This window comes from Pan troglodytes, chromosome 5 (assembly GCF_028858775.2).
Source record: "Pan troglodytes isolate AG18354 chromosome 5, NHGRI_mPanTro3-v2.0_pri, whole genome shotgun sequence".
Lineage (NCBI taxonomy): Eukaryota > Metazoa > Chordata > Mammalia > Primates > Hominidae > Pan > Pan troglodytes.
The window spans coordinates 96,058,284-96,080,432 of NC_072403.2; the positions used below are offsets into that span (position 1 = coordinate 96,058,284).

General features: G+C 43.4%; 1 protein-coding gene across 6 annotated transcripts in view; it reads left to right on the forward strand.

The window, feature by feature from the left end:
• The window catches only part of MRAP2 (melanocortin 2 receptor accessory protein 2), a 161,505-nt gene that overhangs the window by 50,023 nt on the left and 89,333 nt on the right, over positions 1–22,149 (forward strand). For all 6 annotated transcript variants that reach the window (XM_063813249.1, XM_063813250.1, XM_063813251.1 and 3 more), the window contains one exon: positions 19,871–20,004. In XM_063813249.1, the coding sequence (XP_063669319.1) occupies positions 19,878–20,004 (127 nt within the window). In that variant the 5' untranslated portion in view covers positions 19,871–19,877. The remainder of the gene's footprint in view (positions 1–19,870; positions 20,005–22,149) is intronic.

Below are 22,149 nucleotides of genomic sequence, written 5' to 3' on the forward strand. Positions count from 1 at the left end.
TATGCTGTATCCATTGTCTTCAAATGTGGGCTGTGACTCATTAGGCTAATGATCAGTTTAGTGAGTTGCAAATAGCAGTTTTTAAAACATGAAAGCCAAGAGAAAGAAAGATAAGATATCAGAGTGCATTGCAGGAGCAAGGTTAAGTACTGTTTTGTGAAGCGCGCGCTGGTGATGCATGTGCCCTGTTCTGCGTTGCTGATCCTGCTGCCTCTGCGTGAGTGTTCATACCCATCGCTAGCTGCCCCCTTTCAGCCTTCTGAGCTAGCCCCATTCTGGTCACAGTGGGGGTCATCTTCTTTTACCTTGTAGATTATGTCATCAACATATTCTGGAAAGGTGTTCGCTTCCTCCTCCCCATTTCTGTTGGCCCCCAGATGCTGAGGTATTTTGCCAATCAGAATTCATCTCTGAATTATTTATCTGTGACCTTTTTTGATAGTCACAGTTCATAGATAACTTTTATCAAACATATTAAATTAGTTCAAATTGTATAAAGAGAATATCACATCTGTCCTTTTTAGCTTTCAAGGGAAATGTTTTCATTACTTGGAGTACAAAAAATATTGGAAGAACAATATTCTTATGATGTTTGTGTAATATATTTAAGGAACTATTATTATACCAAGCTATGATATTTGGAAGATTACCAGATAATGCCTCATTGTGTCATTTTCTGTCTAGTCTTTTTTTTTTTAATTTTTCTTATTTTGGCTTTTTTTCCTAAATGAAATATCAAGGTAGATATATGAGAACCTCTCCATAACTCTTGAACCCACTGGTTACTTCAAGAGTATGAGGGTTCATCATGCAAAGGAATATGAAGAAATGTTTTAATAAACAAAATGAAAAATAATATGAGGGTTGAGCAAGGAGGCCTTGTTGAATAGATTTACTTCCTTCATCCCAAAGCTAGTGATGGTGTATCCGAAATTGGTGGGTTCTTGGTCTCACTGACTTCAAGAATGAAGCCACGGACCCTTGCGGTGAGTGTTAACAGTTCTTAAAGATGGTGTGTTCCGAGTTTGCTCCTTCTGACGTTTGGACGTGTTCGGAGTTTCTTCCTTCTGGCGGGTTTGTGGTCTCGCTGGCTTCAGGAGTGAAGCTGCAGACCTTCATGGTGAGTGTTACAGCTCATAAAGGCAGTGCAGACCCAAAGAGTGAGCAGCAGCAAGATTTATTGCAAAGAGCGAAAGAGCAAAGCTTCCACAATGTGGAAGGGGACCTGAGCGCTTTGCCACTGCTGGCTCCAGTAGCCTGCTTTTATTCCCTTATCTGACCCCACCCACATCCTGCTGATTGGTCTATTTTACAGAGAACTGATTGGTCTGTTTCACAGAGAGCTGATTGGTCCGTTTTGACAGGGTGCTGATTAGTGCATTTACAATCCCTGAGCTAGACACAGAGTGCTGATTGGTGTATTTACAATCCTCCAGCTAGACAAAAAAGTTCTCCAAGTCCCCACTAGATTAACTAGACACAGAGCACTGATTGGTGTGTTTACAAACTTTGAGCTAGACAAAGGGTGCTGATTGGTGCATTTACAAACCTTGAGCTAGACACAGAGTGCTGATTGGTGCATCCACGAACCCCGAGCTAGACAAAGAGTGCTGATTGGTGTATTTACAATCTTCCAGCTAGACATAAAAGTTCTCCAAGTCCCCACTAGATTAGCTAGACACAGAGCACTGATTGTTGCGTTTACAAACCTTGAGCTAGACAGAGTGTTGATTGGTGTGATTACAAACCTTGAGCTAGACACAGATTGCTGACTGGTGTGTTTACAATCCTTTAGCTAGACATAAAAGTTCTCCAAGTCTCCACCAGATTAGCTAGATACAGAGTGCTGATTGGTGCATCCATGAACCCCGAGCTAGACACAGAGTGCTGATTGGTGCATATACAATCCTCCAACTAGACATAAAAGTTCTCCAACTCCCCGCCTGATTCAGGAGCCCAGCTGGCTTTGCCTAGTGGATCCCGTGCCAGGGCCATGGGCGGAGCTGCCCACCAGTCCCGTGCCACAAACCTGCACTCCTCAGCCCTTGGGCGGTTGATGGGACCGGGCACCATGGAGCAGGGGGCGGCACCCGTTGGGGAGGCTCGGGCAGTGCGGGAGCCCACCACGGGGTGGGGGGTGGGGGGCTGGGCTCTGGCATGGCAGGCTGCAGGTCCTGAGCTCTGCCCCACGGGGAGGTGGCTGAGGCCCAGTGAGAATTTGAGTGCGGTGCAGGCAGGCTGGCAGTGCTGGGGGACCTGGCGCCCCTTCTGCAGCTGCTGGCCTGGGTGCTAAGCCCCTCACTGCCCAGGGCTGGTGGGGCCCACTGAGTCTGCGCCCACCTAGAACTCACGCTGGCCCAGGAGCGCCGCACACAGCCCGGGTTCCTGTCCCTGTCTCTCCCTCCACACCTCCCCACAAGCAGAGGGAGCCGGCTCCAGCCTCGGCCAGCCCAGAGAGGGGCTCCCACAATGCAGCGGTGTGCTGAAGGGCTCCTCAAGCATGGCCAGAGCAGACACTGCTGAGGAGGTGCTGAGAGTGAGCGAGGGCTGCTAGCATGTTGTCACCTCTCAATGGGGCCATTTGAGGGTGAGTTGAGCTGTCCATGTGCTTCTTGCATTTGGGGCTCACACAGGGGCCTGGGTGGCTGGATCGCTCACCTTCCCAGAGTTTGTTGGGCAAAGGATGTCTGAAGATGATCTGGGAGCCAGATGGGGCCACATGGGAGGAAGGGGCTGGCCTAAGGGCGAGGGCACCTGGCAGCAGAAGTAGGAATGAGCAGCCAGCTGAAGGAAGGTGAGTATTACTAACACACCCATGTGAGGTATGAAGATAGTTAATTCAGTCCTGTCCTCCTGCTTTGATCTTGGAGTGATGTGAAACTAGCTAGCAGTTGAGTGGATGGTGGAGAAATAGAAAAGAAGCTTACCTTCCCCCAACCCCAGCAGGAGACCAGCATGCAGCAGGACATTGCAGAAATAGGGCAGATTTGTGTTATAATGGGTCAGAGTTTCTTTTGTTTCCAAAGATTAGACATTTTAATTCTTTTAGGTTTTTATATTTCTTATTTATTTATTTATTCATTTGAGGCAAAGTCTCACTCTGTCTGTTGCCCAGGCTGGAGTGCAGTGGCATGATCACAGCTCACTGCAGCCTCAACCTCTTGGGCTTAAGTGATCCTCCCATCTCAGTCTCTCAAGTAGCTGGGACTACAGGCACAGAACACCATGCCCAGCTAATTAAAAAAAATTTTTTTGTAGAGACGTGGTTTTGCTATGTTGCCCAGGCTGGTCTTGCATTCCTGGGCTCAAGTGATCCTCCTGCCTCCACATCCCGAAGTGCTAGGATTACAATTGTGAGCCACTGTGACTGGCCTCTTTTGGGACTTTGAAATTGTTGCATGAGCAGAAACATCATGGGATCTACTCAAGTATTTGTTTGAGGACAGGGAAGATGAATCCCTTGAGTGTATTTTGAGGCGCAATAGAAAACCAAAATACAGTTGACATTTGAGCAGGCACCACAAGTTGTGCTAGCTCAGAGTAGGTAACATATGCTTGGGTTAAAATTAAGTAGAGTAGCAATCTGTGTTTATTGTTACATTTACTTTTGACAAAGGAAGCCTTAGAGGCAGAAGCAGTTAGAAAAGGAAAGAAAATGTTTACTTCCCCAGAGTGCAAGGGAGTCAGGCTTTATAAGACTGGCTTATCAAATAAAATCACAATAAATACTTGAAAGAAAATATTCCACCAAATTACCAAAGTTCTCCATTTACATTAGTCTGGTGTTCATGACTAAAAACAACTTGCTTACACAATTATCTATTCCTAAAAGTCGTGACTTGTTTTCAGACATCAGCATAGCAAACAATCAAGGGAAAAAATGATTTCTTTAAGGGAATGAGATGTGTTTGAAGTTTTATTTTGGAGACCAACTTTCAGGCAGGACGATCATGTTATTTTTGCTTCATGTCAGGGTACAAAGTGATTTTTTTGCTTGACTGGAGTATGAGAAGTGCTTAGTCCTATTGGAGAGGGGGAAACTATGCATTTTCCTTGCAATCATGATTCTGCAGTCCCTTATAGTATTGTTGAGATATGAGGTAAAAAAGCAGAAGTTGAGACTAGCTTTATGAGATGCTAAAATTATATGTGTTAAAATCTGAGTTTAATTGTTGCTCATGTTTCTGTTATCAAGACCTGTGTAATTTTTGCCTCACTAGAGAACGTTAGTAAAATTTCATAACCCTTCAAGTGAAAATGTTTGTAAGCTTCAAATAATTCTCCTGCAAGGTGCATTTGTTTTCCTCTTGCATGTCCTTGGTAATAGCAAAAACAACAATCACTAGAAGGCAGAGCAGGCTGAGGGAGGGGCTTCTTAAGGATTAGTTTTGAAGTTGCCTGGTTTAACAAGAGAGAAAAATTAGGAGCTGAGTGAGAGAATGTTGTTGTAAACGTTTTCTATCTTTCTACAAACCTTTGTATAGATTATTTCAGGAAATATAATTCTATCTTCTGTGGGGAAAAAAAGAAACAAGGGAGAGAAAGAAACAAATTTAAGATCAACTATATAATATAAAACCTACACCATATTCCTACCAGTGTGATATGGTTTGGCTGTATCCCCGCCTAAATCTCATCTTGAACTGAATTCCCATAATCCCCATGTGTCGTGGGAGGGACCCACTGGGAGGTAATTGAATCAGGGGGTCGGTTGCCTTCATGAGTTTTCATGAGACCTGATGGTTTCATAAGAGGCTTTCCCTCTCTTCACTCTGACTTCTCCTTGCTGCCGCTATGTAAAGAAGGATGTGTTTGCTTCCCCTTCTGCCATGATTGTAAGTTTCCTGAGGCCTCCCTAGCCCTGCGGAGCTGTGAGTCAATTAAACCTCTTTCCTTTGTAAATTACCCAGTCTCAGGTATGTCTTTATTGGCAGCATGAGAATGGACTAACACCATAAATTGGTACTGAGGTAGTGGGGAGTTACTATTAAAGATACCAGAAAATGTGGAAGCGACTTTGGAACTGGGTAATGGGCAGAGGTTGGAACAGTTTGGAAGGCTCAGAAGAAGACAGGAAAATGTGGGCAAGTTTGGAATTTCCTGGGGATGTAGAGGGCTCAGAAGAAGACAGGAAAATGTGGGAAAGTTTGGAACTTCCTAGAGACTTGCCGAATGGCTTTGACCAAATACTGATAGTGATATGGACAATGAAGTCCAGGCTGAGGTGGTCTCAGATAGAGATGAGGAATTTGTTGGTAACTGGAGCAAAGGTGACTCTTGCTATGGTTTAGCAAAGAGACTGGTGACATTTTACCCTGCCCTAGAGATCTGTGGATCATCAGAGAGATGATTTAGGGTATCTGGTAGAAGAAATTCCTAAGCAGCAAAGTGTTCAAGAGGTGACAGAGCATAAAAGTTTTGGAAAAATTGCAACCTGACAATGTGGTAGAAAAGAAAAACTCATTTTCTGGGAGAAATTCAAGCCAGCTGCAGAAATTTGCATAAGTAACAAGGAGCCAAATGTTGATTGCCAAGACAATGGGGAAAATGTCTCCAGGGCATGTCAGAGACCTTTGCAGCAGCTCCTCCCATCCATGGCCTGGAGGCCTAGGAAGAAAAAATGGTTTTGTGGGCTGGGCGCCCCCCTGCTGCGTGCAGTCTAGAGACTTGGTGCCCTGCATCCTAGTCATTGCAGCCATGGCTAAAAGGGGCCAAGGTATACAAAGGGGCCAAGGTATAGCTCAGGCTGTAGTTTCAAAGGGTTTAAGCCCCAAGCCTTGGCAGCTTCCATTCGGTGTTGAGCCTATGGGTAAACAGAGGTCAAGAATTGAGGTTTGGGAACCTCCACCTAGATTACAGAGGATATATAGAAATGCCTGGATGTCCAGCCAGAAGTGTGCTGCAGGGACAGAGCCCTCATGGAGAACCTCTGTTAGGGCAACGCAGAAGGGGAATGTGGAGTCAGAGCCCTCACACAGAGTCTTCACGGGGGCACTGCCTAGTGGAATTCTGAGAAGAGGGCCACTGTCCTCCAGTCGCCAGAATGGTGGATCCACTGATAGCTTGCCCCATGCACCTGGAAAAGCCACAGACACTCAATGCCAGCTGTGAAGGCAGCCAGGAGGGGGCTGTACCCTACAAAGCCACAGGGGTGAAGCTGCCCAAGGCTATGGGAGCCCACCTCTTGCATAAGCATGACCTGAATGTGAGATATAGAGTCAAAGGAGATTATTTCAGAGCTTTAAGATTTAATTACTGCTTTATTGGATTTCAGACTTGCATGGGGCCTATAGCCCCTTTGTTTTGGCCAATTTCTCCCATTTGGAACAGTTGTATTTACCCAATGCCTGTACCCCCATTGTATCTAGGAAGTAACTAACTTGTTTTTTATTTTACAGACTGATAGGCAGGACTTGCCTTGTCTCAGGTGAGACTTTGGACTTGGACTTTTGAGTTAATGCTGGAATGAGTTAAGACTTTGGGGAACTGTTGAGAAGGCATGATTGTGTTTTGAAATGTGAGGATATGAGATTTGGGAGGGGTCAAGAGTGTAATGATATGGTTAGGTTTTGTGTCCCCACCCATCTCATCTTGAACTGTAGTGCTCATAATCCCCATGTGTTGTGGGAGGGACCTGGTGGGAGGTAATTGAATCATGGGGGCAGTTATCCCCATGCTGTTCTCCTGATAGTGAGTGAGTTCTCATGAGAGCTGATGGTTTTATAAGGGGCTTTCCCCCTTTTGCTGACACTTCTTGCTGCTGCCATGTGAAGAAGGATGTGTTTGCTTCCCTTTCCACCATGACTGTAAGTTTCCTGAGGCCTCCTTAGCCATATTGAACTGTGAATCAATTAAACCTCTTTTCTTTATAAATTACCCAGTCTCAGGTATGTCTTTATTGGCAGTATGAGAATGGACTAAAAACTTCCACTGAATTATCCCAATGGGAGAGGAGAGTTAATCCTTATTTCTAGGATTCTGAAGCAGAGGCCAAAGGTGGCAGGAGCAAACGTTTATTTGGTTCTTACAGTTTACTCTGTAACATATCTGCACTTATTTAATATAAAACATAATCCTCCAGGTCTTGTATTATTGATGCTCCAGGAAGATGAACCAGGTATGCCCTGAGACTCTGGGGACTATTTGGGACCCTTAGACCTAGGCAAGCTGAGGGACACTATATTCTTGCCCTCACTTTATAAAGCTCCTCTTTTCTGGCCAGGCGCCTCCCTGAAAGATGAGGAGGCTATGGGGTGCCTTGAGCCTGCACTGCCCTTTCACCCCAAGCTCTGGTTTGCTTGTAATTGATTGTCCTGAGGTTGCAGTGGGTGCAGTAGGTGGAGAAACCACAAGAGCCACACATCCTAGTTTAAGAGCCCAGGCCTCAGAAGATAAGATGGTCATTAGAAAGTTCAGCTTTTCTACTGCTCTGTCTCAAGCTCTTAAATAAACCACTGCTTTAGCTTACATTTCCATTTCTGTGGAACAGAGCTGGAAATACCTGGTACCTCTCCTTTTCACTTGTTTGCTAAAAGAATGGTTCAGCTCAGGACCATAATAAATAGTGTGTGATATGGTGTGTGCTGTTTGGAGACAGATACCACAAGCCAAAAATACAAAGTAGTCTTGTTTGGCAAGTCATCCTCACAGTGATTTAAGACACGGCCAGTCTCTCTTCTTAGTCTTATTGTGCCAACTCTTTCAATAACTCCACTAATTAGAACTTAAAGAGTGGTTGATTCCCTGGTATTCTTAAAATGGTCTAATTTGAAAGTTTAAAATCTTTAAAGTTTTAATTCACTTAGTCAGGCCGTTTTAGAATAGCAGCTATATAAAACAGTATGAGGACTCAGTGAGAGGCCAAGTCTAGTCTTTGGGGAGTCTGATGTATACGTTCTTGCTACTAAAATGAGAGATTCAGATAATCCACATAATGGGATTTAAGAGAAGAGAGAGATCCTCATGTAGTGAAATAGTTGGAGAGATCTCCTTGGAGGAGGTAGTATCTGGTCCCTACCCTCAAGGGTAGACAGGAATCTGGAAAGGAGGGAGAGGAAGTCCAGCTTGCAGGTGGAACTGAATGGGCAAAAGCTCAGAGGACCATTTTGAGGGTTCCCCCGCTGCAGGTTCCTGTACCATCATGAGCCCTCCCTTTTTTAATGACCCTGTTGTTTCTACTGTCTATGTCTTCAGGCTTTTGTGTTGTCCCTTAAGCTGTGTGTGTTTCAGGGGGTGAGGGGTGTGGGGTGAGTGGGTGGGTGGGTGTATTTGAAAGAATGAAGTTCATTGTGTGGGAGAGGATAGTTTGAAATACAAGCCTGAATTCTTTAAGAGCACAGTCCACAGTCCACAGTCCTTGACTTTTTGACTTCTACTAAATCTTTCATGGTTAAGTAACAGTGTTTAAAATATCCTTGTTGATCTGAATGGACTCATAATAATTTTACTGTGTTCAAAACTAGTGCTCTTTCTCTGTGAAGGGCATATTTATGAGAACTTAGTAGATGTGTTTGCTGAAGACGGCATGTAGTGGGATAGATTAATGACGTTTTGTAAATGTTTTCTTTTCAAAAATGTATTTATTTTTTAGTTATAGTTAGAGTGATTGGTACAAAGTAAGTCATTTTTAATGGACTTCCTAGGACAGTTTAATTAGTTCACCAAAGAGAACATTGTTTTCTCCAAATTAGTTTCAGCACCTATATTAATTTCCTCGGGCTGCCATAACAAAATACCACAGACTGGGTAGCTTAACCTGCAGGAGTTTATTTTCTGTTTTCTTTTTTTGAGACAGAGTTTTGCTCTTGTTGCCCAGGCTGGAGTGCAATGGCACGATCTCGGCTCACCGCAACCTCCGCCTCCCAGGTTCAAGTGATTCTCCTGCCTAAGCCTCCCAAGTAGCTGGGATTAAAGGCATGCACCACCACACCTGGCTAATTTTTGTATTTTTAGTAGAGACGGGGTTTCTCCATGTTGGTCAGGCTGGTCTTGAACTCCCGACCTCAGGTGATCCACCTGCTTTGGCCTCCCAAAGGAATTTATTTTCTCACAGTTCTGGGGACTGGAAGTCCAAGATCAAGGTGCTGGTCACATGTAGGTTTCCTCTGATGGCCATAAGGGAAGCTCTGCTCCAGGCCTCCCTCCTTGGCTTGTAGCCGCTGCCCTCTTGTTGCCTCTTCACACAGTTGTCCCTCTGTGCATGGGCTCCCCTGATGCCTTTCTCTGTGTGTCCTAATCTCCTCTTCTTACGAAGATATTCTTCAGAATGAATGAGGGCCTCATTTTAACTTAATTACCCCTTTAAAGGCCCTATGTCCAAATATAGTCACATTCTGAGATACTGGGTGCTAGGGCTTCAACATATGGATGTTGGGTGTGGGGACACAATTCAGTGCATACAGCACCTTATTCACATTGTAGTACAGTCGGGGCTCCACACCCGTGGGTTCCACATCCATGGATTTAGCCAATTGTGGATGGAAAATATTTAAACAAGAAAAGGATAGTTGACTAGATTTGAACAGAAAAAGGATTCTGAACATGCACAGACTTTTTTTCCTTGTAATTTATTCCCTTAATAATACAGGATAGCAACTATTTACATAGCATTTATATTGTATTAGGTATTATAAGTAATCTAGAGATTATTTAAAGTATACCAGAGGCTGTGCATAGGTTCTATGCAAATACTACACCATTTTATACTAGGGACTTGAGAATCTCTGGATTTTGGTATCTGAGAGGTCCTGGAACCAAGCCCCCACAGATGCTAAGGAATGACTTTATATATATACACAATGAATGATGATAGTGACGCTGGACATGCTGGACATCGGGCAGCCAAGATGAACTTGAATAAGGTGTTGGTGGAGCTGTCAGGTACAGCTGATGAGGCTGCGAGGGCAGAGATCCAAATCTGCACTGAAACCCTTATGAAGGCCCTGGAGTAGGCAAGCCTGCCCCCAAGACCTCTGTGCTCTGGAGCCACCTCCACGAATGACCTGCCCCAAGCCGTCACCCTTCATTGAAAATGAAGAAGCCTGAAAAAATATATATATATACACACAGGCTGGGCACAGTGGCTTACACCTGTGATTCTAGCACTTTGGGAGGCCAGGGTGGGTGAATCGCTTGAGGCCAGGAGTTTGAGACCAGCCTGTCCAACATGGCGAAACCCCGTCTCTCCTAAAAATACAAAAATTAGCTGGGCGTGGTAGTGCACGTCTGTAATCCCAGCTACTCAGGAGGCTGAAGCATGAGAATGGCTTGAACCCAGGAGGCAGAGGTTGCATTGAGCCGAGATCACGCCACCACACTCCAGCCTGTGTGAGGAGCAAGACTGTCTCAAAAAAAAAAAAAGTATATACAGACACACACACACAATGTGTATGTTCACGTGTGTGCTTTCACATGCATGTGAACACACATACACACCCGTAATACAAATAGATAGAGACCACTGAGTTTGTAATACAAGTGAAAAGCAACTTGGTATTTCGTTAAGTTACAGAATCATAGATCTGGAAGGACTTTCACTACATCCCTTCTGGTTCTTTTCCTTTGTTTGTAAAGGGGGTGAGTATTTCAGCCATAATAGGTAGCTCTTATGTGAATGCAGTAGACAGAGGCAGTGTCATGCGAACCACCGTGGAAGTGTCTGCTTGTTGTGAAAATATTGATGTCAGACTGCTAGCCCTCCTGTCTTGCAGAGGACTGCCTTTATTGTGAAATTATATCTTCTCTACTTAGAGGGTGTTTAAGATAACTGTCTACAAAATGATAATTGTTAATAATAGTTGTTTTTTTAAAATTTTCTTTACTTTGCAAAATAAAAATGCTGGCAACTCTGTATTCCAGGTCCATGAAAACTGGCTGGTCTCTAGAAAACATTCCCCAGAGACTGGATGGAACCAGTTTAATGAAATTAAGGTGCTTCCTTTTTGTCGTTGGGAAGCTGCTGATTTTCAATGTAATCCATGAGAAGGACCCGAAAGCTTTGGAATGATAATTTGTAGTGGACTTCTCCTGAAATGAATTGGGCTAATGACAGGTACAACAGAAGGTAAAGCTTATAAAAAGGAGAATTTGGCTGGGTGCGGTGGCTCATGTCTGTAATCCCAGCACTTTGGGAGGCCAAGGCAGGCAGACCACCAGGTCAGGAGATGGGGACCATCCTGGCTAACACGGTGAAACCCCATCTCTGCTAAAAGTAGAAAAAATTAGTTGGGCGTGGTGGCACGCACCTGTTTTCTCAGCTACTCAGGAGGCTGAGGCAGGAGAATCACTTGAACCCAGGAGGTGGAGGTTGCAGTGAGCTGAGATCACGCCACTGCACTCCAGCCTGGGCAACAGAGCGAGACTCCATCTCAAAAAAAAAAAAAAAAAGGAGAATTTGGGAAGTGGCTAGTGTGTTTCCAGGACTGGTCAGGGTGAGAGGACCATGAGCTGGCAAAGCACACATATTCTCCCACCTGTCTATGACTCTGTCAGGGGTTGAAAGGGATGATTCCTCACAGCTTAGAGGGAGTGTTCCTTTTACATGAAAGGGAATCCCCACAGGGCTGCTGAAAAGAGCAAAGCTGGATCCTTGAAGGTGGACCAGGGAGGAAGGATCCACACAGGGAGGGGTGCTCAGATGTCTCAGCACCCTCTGTCATCCTCTGGGGTTTTCTTTTGCTTTAGAGAGTTCTCATTACCCTCCCCTCAAGTGCTGTGATTTGGAAGCACTGCTTCTTATTATTTTTTAAAAAAATATTTGTATTATTTAATTAATTAATTTATTTATTTTTGAGACAGGATTTTGCTCTGTCACCCAAGCTGGAGTACAGTGGCATGATCTCAGCTCACTGCAGTCTCTGCCTCCCAGGTTCAAGCAATTCTTGTGCCTCAGCCTCTCAAGTAGCTAGGATTACAGGCATGCACCACCATGCCCGGCTAATTTTTGTATTTTTAGTAGAGACGGGGTTTTGCCAGGTTGACCAGGCTGGTCTCGAACTCCTGGACTCAAAGCAATCCACCTGCCTTGGCTTCCCAAAGTACTGGGATTACAGGCATGATCCACCAAGCCTAGCCTAAAAAAAAAAAAAAAACTATAAACAATATTAGAAGTTTTTTGTATTTTGGTTAAAAATGCATAACATAAAATGTACCATTTTTGAATGTACAGTTCAGTGGCATTAAATATATTTACATTGTTGTACAACCATTTACAACTATCCATTTCCAGAACTTTTTCATTATCTCAAACTGAAACTCTTTTACTGGTAAATAACAATTTCCCATTTCCCTACCCTTAGCTCCTGATAACCACCATTCTGTTAGGTTGGTGCAAAAGTAATCGTGGTTTTTGCCGTTAAAAGTATTTGCAAAAACCACAATTATGTTTGCACCAACCCAATACTTGCTGTCTCTAGGAATCTGGCTATTCTAGGTACCCTCATATATGTAGAATCATGCAATATTTGTCCCTTTGTAACTGGCTTATTTCATTTAGCATAATGTTTTCAACGTTCATCAATGTTGTGGCATGTTTCAGAACTTCATTGCTTTTTAAGGCTTAATATTGCATTGTATATACAACATTTTGTTTATCATTCATCTGTGATTAGACACTTGGGTTGTTTTGACCTTTTGGCTATTGTAAATAATACTGTTATGAACATAGGTGTGTATAAATATCTGTTCAAGTCTCTGCTTTCGGTTCTTTTGTATATATATCCAGAATTAGAATTGCTATATCATATGGTTATTCCATGTTTAAATTTTTGAGAAACTGCTATACTGTCTTCCACAGTGGCTGTACCTTTTTACTTTCCTACCAGCAGTGCACAAGCGTTCCAGTTTCTCTATAGCTTCACCAACACTTATTTTCTGATTTTTGATAATTGCCATCTTAATAGGGTGTGTAGTGGTATCTCATTATGAAGCATTTCTTTTTGATAGTTGATTCTTTGACTTGACACTAGTAATTTAAAGCATGCTTTTCCTAACAGTTTAGAAATAGAGCAAAAATAAAATAGTCATGGGAACCCAGAAAACCTAACTGTAATAAAAGTGGCTGGCTTGGTATTCTACTGATGCCCTCAACTTGCCTAGAATTTTTTGAAGTACAGACCAAGAAAAGCAAGGTCTAGAAAAGGCGAGAGTTAAGCCTATGCCTTTCCTGTGATGGGGAACCCAACTCAACCATGATAGCATGTTGTGGTGGCAACCATTGACACTGGAATAAAGGATGGCAGTCTAACACGTTGACACACATGTAGTGGGGTGGAGCATTAGGGTCCTGTTTTGTTGTATTATTATAACTCCCTTGTCCTGATTCTACATTCACCAGCTAATCTTCTGATCTTAAATTTTGTTTCCCAGACCACGTAAAACATGTGCTGTGGTCAGCTTGGCCATTGTTTTCCTAATTCAACAAATGGATATGCTCATTATAAATCATTCTGCTATGCTTGATTAGCATGACTGAGTCCATAAGGGCTTTCTCATCTCTGGAAAACTGAAAATTCAGCTCCCTGAATCTGTAGAGCCAGGGGCGGAGGTGCAGTCGCATCTCAGGGCCATGCCTCTTCTCTTCTCTGGAAATTTTCTCCAGATGGAGACTTCACAGCTTCTTTCCTGGTGTGTAACATGAAATTCTTGATGTCCAGCTGAAGTCTATTAGAATGGGACTAGTCTGTGGAGTACTACAGAGCCAGGAAACACTCACTTTAAAAATTACTTCTGGCTGGGTGCGGTGGCTCATGTCTGTAATCCCAGCACTTTGGGAGGCAGAGGCAGTCGGATCGCCTGAGGTCAGGAGTTTGAGACCAACCTTGCCAACATGGTGAAACCCCTTCTCTACTAAAAGCACAAAACTTAGCCAGGCATGGTGGTGCACACCTGTAATCCCAGCTACTAGGGAGGCTGAGGCAGGAGAATCGCTTGAACCCAGGAGGCGGAGGTTGCAGTGAGCCAAGATTACACCACTGCACTTCAGCCTGGGCGACAGAGGGAGACTCCATCTCAGAAAAAAAAAAAACTTACTAGCCTGTTTACTACTATATAGGTGCCCAGGGCATAACAGGAAGACGTAGATTTATGGATCCAAACTGCTTGTCCCCTTTGAGACACCAGCTGGTGAAAGAAGGGTGCCCACTTCTTAATTAAGCAATTCTTTATTTCAGGTGGTGACTGAATATCTATCAGTGTAAAATATTAAGTCCCATTTCTGTTTTTGGAAGTTGATCTTCTATTGGCATTGATTTTTATGTTAAGATGGAAGAAATCTTCAGGCTTGGGAACACTTTTTGTTCGCTGTTTTGCTGCTGGAAACAAGTTGCTTATGTGCACAGGAGAAGTAGGGATAGGCAGGAAATAGATACAACCTGAATTCTCTTGTTAGCTGTCAGTCGCCATTTTTTGAGGACTGCTGGGTAATTGAGTACTTTCTAGGATACACTAGAGAATGGCATAAAACTTGGCAGTGTAGAGAAATGTGGGAAGTATGTCCATTTGAAAAGGAAGAGCCCAGCGTGCGTGCATTCGTGTGTGTGTGTGTGTGCATACGTGCGTGTAATGTCTCTAGACTGAATTGAGTGGCCAGAGCATCAGACTTCAAAAGTAAGAGTCATACTCGAGTCAAAATAGTCGTGAGGAGGAGAAGACTACAAAGTCCTGGAAGCATGACCTTTTTTCTTTAATTGGAGGAGAGAAAAATCCACGCCCCAGGAAAGGCATCACTGACTTAAAATGGATTCACAGAAAAAGAATCAGCAGACCTGGGAATTAAGTGGGAAGTGCCAGTAGAAGGTGATGGTTCACGCAGACTCTATAAAAAGCAGAAGTAAACTTGACAATAACACCATGTTACTGTTTTTTAAAGTACTGACCTGGGAGGACACTGTGGCAGCTTTGATTGAGAGGGTCAAGCATGATCCCTTGCTGGGAGGCATTGCCTTATAGAGATGCTTTAAGAAGATCCAGCTGGCTCAGAGTGTGATTCATAACCTTGAAGTCTCTCATTTTCTGTGTGGCCCTACCCTAGACACCGGTAAGCTGGGTGCACCATTGTTCTGTGCAAGGAGGAAATTAAGCTTCTAAAGTTGCGATTTTGAAGTTCCCACCTTGGGCTCATCAGCCACCAAAGTGCAGCGTGGCTGAGCTTTATCTTTGGTTTCTCAAGTCTCCTTGCTGGAGGAGAGAGAGCGTTATGAGTCACAAGGGTGACTTCTCTATGTTGTGCGGGGGACAGTCATTCCTGGAAGTAAGAGGAAGAAGGATAAGAACAGGTAACTGAAAAGACCTTTCTGGCCTGGGCCAGATCAGAGGTTGGTGGTCCTGGGTGGCATGCCTACTTTTGGAGTTTGAGGATTGAAGAGGAAGGTGAGAGAGTCATTGCAATTGGGAACTTTGATCATCTGACTGGCCATTAGGTCTTCCCCTGTACAAACTGGTCAGCATAGGTCTTTGGATTTGTGGCACTGGCTGGCAGTTTCTTGGAATGCCTTAGTAGCTGCGCTGTCAGTTGTGTGCATGTTTGTGTGGGGGCATGCTCATTTTTCAGGGTTTCTGGCACCTTTTGGATTTCTTCTTAATGTGCTAGTCCTGTGCCTGGGTTGGTGGTCACTTGTAAAACTCATCTGCTGATGTTTACCCCTTAACATGGAAAAAAAGTGTCTAACTCCAAAGAAGCAGCCCCCTTAACATGCATACCATCGTAATCCACCAGGGATATTGACACAAAGACATTTATTCACTCTTTGAGAAGTTCTGTGTCTGAGTACATCTCCTCAAATTCAGGGAGGTGGAGAGAATTGCTTGATCCATTTTTAAGAAGGTAGAGAGGGCTGGGCACGGTGACTACACCTATAATCCCAGCACTTTAGGAGGCCCAGGCAGACAGATCACCTGAGGTCAGGAGTTTGTAGACCAGCCTGGCCAACATGGCAAAACCCTGTCTACACCAAAAATACAAAAATTAGCTGGATCTGGTGGCATGTGCCTGGAGTCCCGGTTTCTTGGGAGGCTGAGGCAGGAGAATCACTTGAACTCAGGAGGCAGAGGTGGCAGTGAGCAGAGATTGCACCACTGCACTCCAGCCTGGGTGACAGAGCAAGACTCGCCTCAAAATAAAAGAAGGAAAAGAGGCCAGGTGTGGTGGCTCATGCATGTAATCTCAGCACTTTGGGAGGCTGGGGCAGGAGGATCGTTTCAGCTAGGGAGGTCAATGCTGCAGTGAACTGTGATCATACCATTGCATTCCTACCTGGGCAATAGAGTAAGACCTTGTCTCAAAAAAAGGGGAGCGGGGAGGAAAAGAGAGTGCCCAGGAGTGGTGTGGGAACCTGGGTTGGAACAGGAAAGATTGGATAGTCCAAAGAAGGGATGAAAGTGATGGGAATGTGGGTTGGAGAAGGGGTGATGGTTTAATGAGAGGTGTCTGGGCCTGCTCACCATGCTTTCTCTGTTTGGGTTTGTGATCTCCCCTCTTCCCCAACAATGGGCTGGCCTGGGCCACACTACCCTGTGCACACCTGGAAAAGGTAAGCTTCCTTTCAGGGCTAGCTTTGGGATGCAGTCCTAATCTTCATTTTTGCTTTTGTTGGCAATGATGCTTTCAGCTGTTCAAAAGAGCAATTTAGTCTCTCCCTCATGCTCCTGGAAGCTTGTTTAGGATATGTTTCCTGTCAAAGAAGTTATTTTTCATGACTCTAATTTTATAAAGAAATCTGACATTAAGAAAATCTTGGTGCGGAGAGGGTGGTTCTCAGGAGTGGCAGCCATACAGAGAGCAGCTGCCTGTGGAGCTGCTGCTTCCTGCTGTTGTGTTCAAGAGAGAGCAGCTGCCGGCCTGTCAGCACCCCAGGGAGTGAGGCTCAGGCCCAGGCTGCCTCCCTCACTGCGTGGATGGCCGAGATCATGCACACTGTGGTGGGAATAGCAGACTCTGGGGGCTGCTACTTGGACATGCTGACAGTTCCCAGCTTATGTTTCAGCAAAGCTTGGAGAGTCATTGCTGGGCTTGGTAATGGGGACAACACAGAACACTTCCCTAGCACTGCCGTATGTTTGTTGTTGGTCTTTGTACATCTGATGGCCTAAGCTGATTAATTTGAGGCTTGCATGAAAAAATAATGCCTTGTGGACTTTTTCAAGGGCACTAGGTGACTGCTTTAAAGAAGAGGTCAGAGGTTCTGTCCTCCAAAGCTATCTTTGGGATTCAAGAAGTGAGAGGAAAGAGGTAGTGGAGACAAATGCCCCTCCTTTTGTTTGAAGGCTACCCAGGCAACTGGTGGCTGCCTGGGGAGAGCTGGTGTCACATTTCATTCTGCAGAATGAGAACCTCCTGTAGGCTGGCTCTGGTATTCACTCATTCTTGTCTCTCAGTGTTTGTCAGAACTTTGCTCCTCTCTTCCCACCTTCAGGGCTTTTGCACATGTAGCTTTCATTACCCTTTGGTAATGCCCTTTAGTAATCCATCCCTAAATAGTTCATTTAGATGAAAGGGAATAGTGTAAGGGGGAGTAAAAGAAGGCATGTCTCTATTGTAGGGTGAGTGGTTGATATTCCTTACAGTTAACTCTTACACACTGACCGGCCCCATGAGGGTGGTGTTACTGCTGCTTTCTGACTGGTCTTGTGGACCCTGGTAGCCACAAATGGGGGTCCCCACTGTGTGCTGACATTGAGAACTGCGTGGCCGTGGGAGAACAGCTCTCGGTTCTGTGGTGTGCTGAATAGACAACACCCTCCATCTTTATTTTCTTTATTCCTTTAAGTACTTTTCCCTATTTTTCTATTCCAGATGAAGTTTAGTCCCTCCCTCTGCTCTGCTATTATAGTAGCTGTAATGTTGATTTCTACTAAAAATGATATGATCAAACCAGACTTCATCTTATTTTCCTTAATAAAGAAAAAAAGGAGAGAAAGTTTATCATTTTATTTTTGAGTTGGTAGAATAGCATGAATCCCAGGATGTAAATGTTGATCATTTTAACTTTTAAATGATCTAAACGCCTTTAAGTAATTTTTTGTCATAGTTTTATTTATTTGTCTAGGCACCGTGGCTCACAGTTGTAATCCCAACACTCTGGAGGCTGAGGCAGGTAGATTGCTTGAATCAGTCAATTAACACTTGGTGCATTTGATAAGAATTGGCTGACCAGGGAGTTGGGTGTGTCTGAAGAACAAAGCGAGGCTTTTCTATTCAAGATCAGCATTTCTAATTAATAATAGTTGTGCTGCCTGCTAATATTTTTCTTAATTTTTCATGCAACATCACATTTAATTTTTATAGCAACTCCATGAAGTGGGTACCATAATCATCTTCATGTTACTAGTGGGAAAACTGAAGCTCAGATTTTTCAGGGCTCTAGAGCAGCGATTGGCAAACTTTTTCTATAAAAGACCAGAAAGTAAATATTTTAGGCTTTTTGGGCCCATCCTTTGAACAGTATGATGATGTGGGGTTGGAGTCTTTTTTTGTGGAGTCCATGTCTGGGATGGGAAAGAAGGGGTAAGGGAAAGGGGAGAGTGATGCAGAAGTGGGGCGGAAGGGTGGTGGTGATTTTGCCTCAGCTTCCCCGAGGATTGTGCCCTGGAGGCAGTGGGGAGGGATGCGGGCAAAAGAAACCTCAGAAAGCTCTTGAAGCGGGGCTGCTTCAAGAATCTTGAAGCTCAAGATGACTGGTGACTGCTCAGTGAATCTTTGTTTCCGCTGATATTTATTCAGATTTTCCTTTATGTTACTGCTATTTGTCACTTTGTCTTCCTTTCTCCATTATAAGGGAAGGTCTGTGGAGTACTGATCTGTCTCAGGCATCTCTGCCCACCCCACAGTGTGCAGTGTCTTGCACACAGTAGTTGCTCAAACACAATTATTGAACACAGGCTGCATTGACTTATCACCTTCGGCATCCATGCTGCGCAGTGCAACCATCTTCTCCCAAAGAAGTCAGGATTTTTTGGTCTAAAATAGTCACAGTTAACAAAGATACTTGGGAAATCCTGAAAATATCATAAATTTCAGGAGCAAGCAGTTGGACAAGTTGTGGACTTCTGTTGAGGATCTTCTGCAAGATCCACTATGCAACTTTTGCTGCCTGTTTTTCTTTATTCACTCCATTTTATTAAACTTAGTTTCCTCCAAACCCACTGGAAGCAAGAAAAGCAAACAAACAAACAAAACCTTAGGTTGCTTATCTCCATTGTTGCATAGTAGGTGTTCAATGGATACCTACTGAGCTAGTTCATTTCTGATACTAATTTGATTACTTCTCCTGAACATTCTTTCTTCTTACAGAACTCTCTGTCCTCTACCTCCCAAATCCCACAAAACATCTCGCCTCCACACATAGGCTGATTGCTCGGGAATGGTACAGGAGGCCCTTGGTGATTCTAACTGATGAAAGACTAAAAAATTCCCTTATAGGGGAACATAAATCAATGTCAATCTGATATTGAGTAATACATCAAATTAGTATCAGAAATGAACTAGTTTCAGCAGGCTCTTTACATACTCTTGCAGATATAGGTGCTGAGGCTGAAGCTGTAAGCTCAGAGATTTTGACATACTCTTTCCCTCCTTTCCTTCTTTCCTTCATCAGTTACTCAACATTGGTTATGTGCCAGGCATTGGGTTAAGTTCAAAAAAATATAGTGTCTGATTTCAAATACATTATTCCACTCTAGTGGCAAGAGAAAAGGAAGTAGTGGCCACATGATATGAGGTGTAAGCAGCTGGTAAGAACCTCTCCTGGCCTAGGGGGTAAGACCTCCTCAAGGGGTTTGCTGCCAAACTCCTGAATGCGATCAAGAGTAATTAAGGAAACTGTGCAGCTCTGGATGAACTAACAGGTTCTGCGCTTGACTTTCTCCACTTGTGCAGGTCGGAGATGTCTGCCCAGAGGTTAATTTCTAACAGAACCTCCCAGCAATCAGCATCTAATTCTGATTACACCTGGGAATATGAATATTATGAGATTGGACCAGTTTCCTTTGAAGGCCTGAAGGCTCATAAATGTAAGTTTTATACAATTCCTCATTGAAAGCATAATTGTATTTCTCTTAACCTGTGAAATCCCCAAGGATTACTTCTCCTGAGCATGCTTTCTTCTTACAGAACTCTCTGTCCTCTACCTCCCAAATCCTACAAAACATCTCGCCTCCACACATAGGCTGATTGCTCAGGAATGGTACAGGAGGGCCTTGGTGATTCTAATTGATGAAAGACTAAAAAATTCCCATAGTAGGAGAACATGAATCAATGTCAAGCTGAGATTGAGAATTTTAAAAAAGCATTTGCTATTTTAGCTCCTCCAAACTGTGAATGTTTGAACTATCAAAAATATGTATAAAAATAGGATCTGGAACTGTTATTTGAAGAACCTTCTTTTGTAACACAGCAGCATCTTTTCATCCCAGTTGGTTTTCTGGAGCTGTGGAGAGCAGTGTATCCATGTGTGTTCATAATGACGGACCAGAATAGCCTGCGATCATTTCTAACACTGTGTTCTAGGCATGAATTGTGTTTCATGCTATTGGAGTAATTAAGGGTCCAGCACAGAGCAAGGAAATGTAATTCTGTGAGACGTTGCTACTCAACTCCAGTCATAACTGAATGCTGACTGGCCAGCATGGAACATCCTTGCTTCATTAGGTAGAGTTAACAGTTAACATGGTAGGCAGGAACTGCTGCCCAGTCTCAGATCCTGTCTTGGTAACCCCGTAAATATCCCTGAAATGTTCACTTTTGTCAGAGTGAATTATCCACAGCACTGTAAAATTTTTATGCTCTTAACTGGTCCAGGTTAGTGGGACACATTAGGAAATATAAGAGGGCTTAGAATCAGAGAAACAAATGTAGCAAAGAAAGTGTTTTTGTTCCTTTAATTATTTCCTGGCTGCTTCTATCCTGACCTGTCTTGGCATTCATGATCTCTTGCACCAACTTGGTGCTCTTTTGCAAGAAGGGCTTTCTATTTTTGTTCCTTTAGCAAAAATCATTGATTAAAGCATATGTCCTTTACCCCTTAAGTGAGTAGTAATAATTAAATACTTTCATTCATTCCTTTATTGACATCTGCTCAGTATTTCTTTGTGGAAAAAAAGCACATGGCATTTATCAAGGTATGCTGTCATTGATTATCTGAGAGAAGGCTGTTGGGTGTGAAATCACCTTCTTTAATTTACTTAAATTCTTTAATATGTTGTTTTTCTAGGATAACCTTTATGTAAGGACAATTGCTTGTTCTGAATTATAGTGGATATCAAAATGACTGGGAAAATTGCCACATATTTTCTTGAAATGTGGGCTTTTACTGCTTGGTGACATCAACTTTACTTTTGTGTCAGCTTGCTCCTATCTCTTTTCCTTAGTTTAAGAAGCACAGAAGACAGGCCTGCTGCTGTAATTTTGGTTGGTACATTTCCAGAGACAATTGAATAAAATATTTTTTGAGGATATTACATTCTAGAAATAATTATAGCTGGAAAACTTCCTGAGAAACATAGGCAGAGGTGTGACTCATTCCTTACTTACTTACTTTACCTACTATACCATTAATAACAATTGCTTTTGTTAATTTTAATATTCACGTCAAGATAAAACAAAAATGCCTGAGCACTTACTGTTCCGATATAAGAGAGCTGATAAGTAGCAGCCCTTAGCTTCAGGAACCTGAAAATATATGCGACACATTGAGAACAAAAAATAAACAAACACAAAACCCCAGATATACAGGAAAGTGAAAAGATCAAGTCAACTGTTGAAATGTGTGCTCTGGTACAGTCTCTTTCATTTAAAAATGCTGTGACTCTGACCTTCAAGTATGACTCCTTGTTTTGCTGGGCAAAATTCAAAGCTAATTAGATGCAGATTCAAAAGAACAGAAGCAGGACATTTCAAGGGGAAGCACTCATTGCGGACAGGAATGACCATAACAGTTATCTTTATTTGCCTTACCTGTAATGGATCATACTTGGCAACAATAGCTCCATCTTTAGACTAAGTTCCTCTGCTGAAATTAAGATTCCTACCTTCAAAGGGTGTTTCATCTGAGAAGCAACCTCAGATGGTGCTTGAGAATTCTTTTGCCATCAGTTTTGAATCCAATATTAAACCTTATCATGTATCAGAAGTGGACATGTATCTGATACAGATTTGAC